At 48.7% G+C, this 6,780-nt stretch overlaps 1 protein-coding gene across 1 annotated transcript in view; it reads right to left on the bottom strand.

Moving 5' to 3' along the window:
- Positions 1–1,816: 1,816 nt before the first annotated feature.
- The window catches only part of ADAM9 (ADAM metallopeptidase domain 9), a gene marked incomplete at its 5' end in the record, with an annotated part of 14,747 nt that continues 9,783 nt past the window's right edge, over positions 1,817–6,780 (bottom strand). The window contains 6 exons of the mRNA XM_010021282.1: positions 1,817–1,931; positions 2,689–2,816; positions 3,152–3,263; positions 3,714–3,852; positions 5,312–5,417; positions 6,325–6,405. Of these exons, the coding sequence (XP_010019584.1) occupies positions 1,817–1,931; positions 2,689–2,816; positions 3,152–3,263; positions 3,714–3,852; positions 5,312–5,417; positions 6,325–6,405 (681 nt within the window). The remainder of the gene's footprint in view (positions 1,932–2,688; positions 2,817–3,151; positions 3,264–3,713; positions 3,853–5,311; positions 5,418–6,324; positions 6,406–6,780) is intronic.

The following is a 6,780-nucleotide window of genomic DNA, read 5'->3' as shown; positions in this document are numbered from 1 at the left end:
CGGCCCCGCCCACCCCGGAAAGCAAGAGGCGGAGGCGAGCGAGCGCCTTGTACAAAACCCGGCGTCTTTATTGCTCTTTGTTGCTTACAACGCGGGCCGGGAGCAGCCCCTCGGTCGGAGCCCGGCGGCACCGGTACGCGCGGGGGACAGGCACACGCGGTACACAGCGGTCAGTGGTTCATCGCCAGCATCCCACCGGAGCCATTTCCCGTCCTCTGGCATCGCTCTGCCCCACGCTGCGGCCAGTATAAAAACTCTTTATGGGTTAAAAGGCACCATTTTCAGCACAGTTTTAGTGGACACAGACAGCTCTAGGTACAGTCCATACATCTCTCTCCACCCTGGATTCCCTCTCCTGTCCCCACCTGGAAGCCGGACGGACAGACAGCCCCCAGGGAGCAGGACACAGCAGAAAACAGGGAAGTGATTATGTGGGAACAAACAGAGGACCCCCACAGATACACCTGGTGATAGCCTAGGTCATGGTTTACAGATTTTAATAGTGTTATAAATCTTAGTCTACGTTTATGGGAAACCACAGGAGTTCAAGTATTTTATTACTGCAACTGCAAACACTATATACATATTGTTATTGTATACATATATGTATGTACAGAGGGAAAAGATGTCGGTTTTGGCAATATTAGGGGGGCTTTTACAGGCTGAGTTTGCACTCAGTGGCCAGCACGAAGGGAAAAAGCTGAGCTCTTTTCAGTACTTATTTCTAGCAAGTTTGGGCAACTGGTTCTACTTGTGACCCATGCACAGCAGCATCACCCTTACCTGATCTCTCCTCACCTGCACACCAAGGGCTCAACCCTGCGCTCCAGAAACAGTTTTAAACCCTAGTTTAGGCCAGGATGTGGAAGCAGAGGGTGGGCCAGGCCTGCGAGCATCCCGACACCAAAACATTTGGGGATCAAGGTGAAAGGGCTGCATTAGGCAGCGGGTTCCTGCTTAAAGTGCTCAGGGAAGCTCAACAGGTCGAGCCAGACCCATCTTTCGCTGTCAGTGCTTTTCAGATCCAAATTCAAACCTGAGAGCACCCCAGTTCTTAAAACCAGAATAGGGCCATGTCTTTTCGTACCTTTATTTTCTCTACCACAACACGGTGGTATTAGTGGAAATTAGTACATGATTCTCATTTAGCAACTCACCATTACTAATTTAAAACCATCAAACTTTGTGCTCATGTAGCACAGCTTAGTGTGAGTCAGCATGAAAGTAAGGATTTAAGTGCATTATTACACATCAATACACATATATACATGCATAAACATGTGCACAATATATTTATCTTCCTCTGAAAGAGTACACTGATACCTTACTCCCCCTGTGCCATTGTTGTGTAAATGGACAATGTCTTCCAGTCCTTGCAAAGTGATTTTAAATTAACTGGCCTGATCTCCTTGGTTTGAGAAGGGTAACGGGTCACTTCAGCTCCTCACTGCACGTTTAGAGGCGACAACAGCTCACACAACTCCATCATTCGGGCTCATCATGGGGAACCAAAAGCAACTCCCAAGCGCTGAACTCCAGCAGTGACCGAGCTTCCAGCCCTGCGCCGCTCCCAAAGCCACGCACTCGGACAGATCTGGGAATGGGGTTTAGGTGTTTTCAGTCCCTGGAGCTTTGGTAGAGGTATTTAGTTTAAAGGTTTACATTCCTCGTTGCAGTATCTCATCTGCCCCATCCCGGGCTGCAGCGGGAAGGCTCGCCGGGACTGCCGAGGGCCACTCGATGCACGAAGGGTAACTGCAATCTCAGCTCTCAGTGACCAGGTCAGCTCACGTCAAGGCCCCACAGAAGCCAAAAGCTATTTGGGAGGCAAAGGTGCGGGTCGAGAAGGGAAGTACTGTCCCTGAGGTAAACACTTGTGCTGTGACGGAGGCGGTCCCTGAGGTGCACGCTGCTGCTGCGGAGGTGGTGGCCTGCAAGAGGACACAGGAGCTGTGGTGAGCCCCAGTGACTGCCCCACCACCCATCCCCTGCCTCCACCGGCCCTGTGGCCACTGTGGGGACTTGCCCACGTGGCTTCCCCCCACCTCAGCTTCCAGCTGAAGCCCCATTTCAAACATGCTGCGGTCAGAGGCTGCTTTCCAGTGCCTAAAATCCACAGGGAACCCAGTTTGTTAATACAGCGTTCTTCCCAACATAAAGACCCCCACGAGTTTCCCACCAAGACAAGTTGTTTTCAAGTACTCCATCCCCTGCACTGTCTGGATATGCATGTTTTCCAGCACAGGCATTACATCTTAGAAGTAAATTGAAAAGTAAAATGAAAAGTAAAGGAAAACTTTCTGTTCAAAGTTACTGAGAAATGATCCTGTGCTCAGCAACAACACTCACCCATCAGCAGAATGACAGGTTCCCGAGTGATTTCTTTTTAAACTAGGTATTTTGAGAGGTGTTTTATTCACCTGGACATGGAGCTAATATGGCCCCACAAAAACATTCTGAAACCTCTTAATCAAAATGTAGCTGTGACAGGGTGTGAAATGAATGCTGTGGGTAATAGCACTGGAGTTCCACAGCGTGAAATGAAGGAGAAGCTTCCTGCAACAAAAGGTCAGTCCTGTGTGTGTACAGGATGTGATGAAACACCCCAATGCTTATGGAGATGAAGACAGTGACAGTATATACACATCAGTGCAACTGCCAGTAGTTATGTGCAATAACTCAGCCAACCTTGTCGGCAGCTTCTGCGGCTGTGGGGCCTGGTATTGCAGAGGTGGGTAGTAAGACTGGTGGTAAGCTTGCTGAGGGTGCTGGTTAACTGGGTAAGATGGGACAGGAAAGGTGTTTGGTTCCATATCCTATGAAGAAAACACAATGAGAACGTTCACAAACCTGCACGTAGGGAATTGAAATGCTTGTTCCATCAGTTAAGTGGCATTTAAGACACTTCCAAACCCACCTGGAAGTGTCAGAGTTACTCTTTCCTTCTGAGAAACTCAGTAGGAAGAAGCAATGGCAGCCTAGGAAGTACTGCAGTTTGGAAGAACAGAAATGCTGATCACAACAAGCAAGTGGCTGTGGCTGGCTACTGCCTCCAGAAAAAGAACTGGCCTGCAAGGAGGCCTATGGAGCTAGCAGGGATCACTGCCTCCTCCTACAGGGGCAAAAGTGATGAAGAGGAGATTGCTCCTACCATGGGGGCACCCCTCGGCGCATAGGGCATGCCGTGTGAGAAGCCTTGGTGGTGGTGGTGGTGGTGGTCTCTTGGCTCAGCTTCTGTCCTAGGAGGTGCTGATGGACGTGACCTGAAACCCAACCAATGGAGTGAGCACGTAACCCTGACAGAATGACTCTGAACACCACGAAGCCAAGCACAGTGAATGGGCTGGATGGATTTACACCATCTCAGCACATATCAAACATCAGGAAGATGCTCTTTGCCACAGATCTAATGAACAACGTAGCCCTTTCTCTGTTTAGGACCATGACAGAGTCATTTTCCCACTTTCTATCAAAGATGGGACCCAAAATTCCAAACCCCGACACCAATGGGTAACTTAATGGTAAACAGAAAGTTCTCTGCTCCCTCAATTTAAGACGGATTTATCTTTTCTGTCATTGCCTGGGACAAACTACAGGCACCACTTGATGTGGGGGCCTTTGCCTGACATCTCAGGAGTGGAACATGCCTGGAACAAATGTCCATGGACTACTGCCAAAGGGCAGAGGAGAAGGAAAGAGGGAGATGTACGTACGAGTGGCAGCGCGACATTGCTCTTCGATAGCACCGCTTCAGCCTGTCTCGTTTCACAAATGCCAGAGCAGCAGCTACAAGGAGTGGGAGGACCAGGAAGAAAAACACCAGCAGCCCGTTTCTCAGCGAGGAGTCTTTGTGGGAAAAGGGACAAAATGACAGGAGAATAAAGCATGACACGGCATCGACTCATTGTGGCTGTATTTGATCCCATTTGTTCTACAACCGTTTTCCATTTGTCATGGAAGAAAAAGCTAAAGATTCTAACAAGACTGCAAGATAGATGCCCAAATATATTTAGTTTCTGATTATCTCCTCACAGGGGTCGTCTGGTCAAAGATGAAAGAACTGTACGTGCCACGCTACCCTGGGCTATAACAGCACATTGAAGTACTAGATCAATACCTCATTTTTCCTCCACTTCATTGCTGTGAAGATCATCTGAGCTCGACTAAAAGAGAGGAAGAGAACATCTGCCTTTTGGTCTGATCCTAAATCTTCCTCTTCTCCTACCATTGTTTGCTGCAGGCAAAGAACTCAGGTCCTTAACAATATGTGCAGTGAATTTCTCCACTGCTGCTGCACAAAAAGACCTTTCCCTTTTTCTCTCTAATGACTTGAGGCATCTGTCCATGCTCCACTGTGATTGATTCTCTGCACCAGTGTCTAGCTTCCCCAAACCATCCTTCAAGACTGTTCCTGCAGCTCACAGAAGGGACCACATCAATCCCATCTCTATGTACTCTACATGGGCACTGCACAAGTTTCCTCCAAATTACAGCTTGGATTTGGCTTCCTATTTCATCTTCAGACTTCAGCTTCTCCACGTGCATGAATTGTGCTCCTCTGCCCCAAGTACCATTTGCCCACTCTTCACAGTCAAACACAGATACATCTGTCTTCCAAAGACATAGGTATCTCATCTTGCCATGTCAAACACTAATCAAGTACAACAACATTCCCTCCTCATCCCACCTTTTCCCTCCACCTCTCTTCAATACCATAAGCTGTTTGGGGCAGGGACTGCATATGTATTTACTACATGTTGTAAGCATGCTGTCAGCAGTCAAATAATAAACACTAATAAACCAGTGACTTGTCAACAAGCACTGCCCCAGCCCACCTCTGCCAGACGTCAGATGACTGCACTGCAGAGGCACATGCACTACCCACAGGGACCAGAACAGGGCAGCTACTCATCTCTGCCACCACTGCTAGAAGCAGCACATCCTTCATGTGCAGAGTCACATCCATGGATCTGAACCCACATCGCCAGCTAAATCTCATCTTTTGTTTGGATCTAAGCATAGAAGGGGCTTCAATTTCCTGCTTGGAAACAGAGAAGTCCAAGAGGATCTTGGTCCAAGGTGTCAGAAATCACCTGAGGGCAACGAAAGCAGCCCAGTTTCTTTGCAGATCCCCAGCACCCCAGAAGAGAAGCTCAAGACCTTGAGCCCACAACCCCGACTAGAACTGTTTGCAGATGACACCCAGTGAAGAGCCAACCACTGAAGCATCGCTCTGGAGCCGTGGGGAGCCCTGTGCTCAGCCCACACCAGGCAGGACCACGGCCCCAGAGCAGCCATGACCTGGACTTGCCATTGTAGGGCGGCCCACTGTCCACGCTCCCGCCATAGCCTTTCACATCGCAGTAAGGAGGGGCCCAGCCTGGTTCACAGTGGCAGTTCCTGTTGTTGTTGCACACCTGCATTTAAACAGCACAAAGACCACAGTAAGGCTATGCAGGAGCTCCAGTTTCCATCTGGTTAAAGCAGCATCCAGTAACCACGACCGTCTGCTCTATCCCTTCCACACTGCTCAGCCCAGAGAACGTTAACCCACATTGACTCCACTCAGCCCTTGGCCAGACATCTCAGGATTGCACATGACTGTGCAAGCACAGCACTGGTCAGGATGAGCTTCCAAAGATGAGCCATATCCCAAAGGCTTAAAGACCTTGGCTTTCCCTTTTTGTACTGGTTTTTTGCAGAGATGCAGAGTTCCAAGTTACATTCGTAACACTGGAACTGGGAATTCTTGCCTGGCAAAAAAATACCATCTGAAGAGCTTTTTGTCAAAGGCTTTTTCATTACTGTTATAAGTTCTCTTGCTCAGAGACACTTTTTATAGAGAGTTTTACAGGGAAACAAACCAGAAAACCTGAGTTACTATCCACCATTTAAAACCTTGCTCAGCTTACACCAATTTGATCCAACTTTTGCTGACTGTTAAAAGGCACTTCTCTCATGAACAGCACCAAAAAGCAGCTCTTTATAGCAAAACCCACCCTCGAGAACCCCTGCATTTAACATCACGATTACTTTCTCTCACATTAGTTACAGCCTTAAACCAAGAGTGGCAAGACTTCATAGGGACAAAAAAAGACCAGTTTATGGACACTATTGATCAAGCACAATTACAGTGTGCCTGGCTCAAACTGGGACCTTTCAGTAAAAGGTCTGTTCACATATTTGCACTATAAGAACCTCGTGTTCTTGTAACAAAGAAGGCAGAGACCCTCATGTGGAGATCCAGCCAGTGACAGCAAAATTCACAGGCTTCAGCCTTCATCAGAGGGCTCCAGCAGGCGCGGAGGCTCCTGCTCTACTTACCCCATGTCCATGGCACTGCTTCTCCACGTCACAGTCGTAGTTCAGGACAGAGGCACTCACACACTGGAAGTGTCTGCAGATCTGTGTGCAGAGGGGGGCACACAGATGAAGCAAGGGACCTGCCCCTCATCCCTCTTCTCCGTGCTCCCCAGCCACCCTGTGCTCACAGAGCCTCATGCTACTCTGTGCCCCAACTCCACAAACACCCCTCTTCTACAAAAGGCTTCTGAGTATGGGGTCTCAACTGCCACTGGGGTCTTTTGTCTCTGCTCTGAATGTAAAGGAACAGCAATTAAGTTGTGCTCAGTGAGGAGATGTGGAATGCACATTCCTCTGCTGGGGCTAAGCCTCAAGGCTTTTCAGTACAGTAGGATTTTAATTGAAAGTTGTCCTGAAGGCATTTGTGTGCACTTGCTCTTCCTGCTTACAGGCAAAGCAAAGATTCTGGCTCTCAAA

The sequence above is a fragment of the Nestor notabilis genome, unplaced genomic scaffold (genome assembly GCF_000696875.1).
Source record: "Nestor notabilis isolate BGI_N333 unplaced genomic scaffold, ASM69687v1 scaffold4839, whole genome shotgun sequence".
NCBI classification, from domain to species: Eukaryota; Metazoa; Chordata; class Aves; order Psittaciformes; family Psittacidae; genus Nestor; species Nestor notabilis.
The sequence above is the reverse complement of the archived record's forward strand: the minus strand, read 5'-3'. Positions and strand labels throughout refer to the sequence as shown.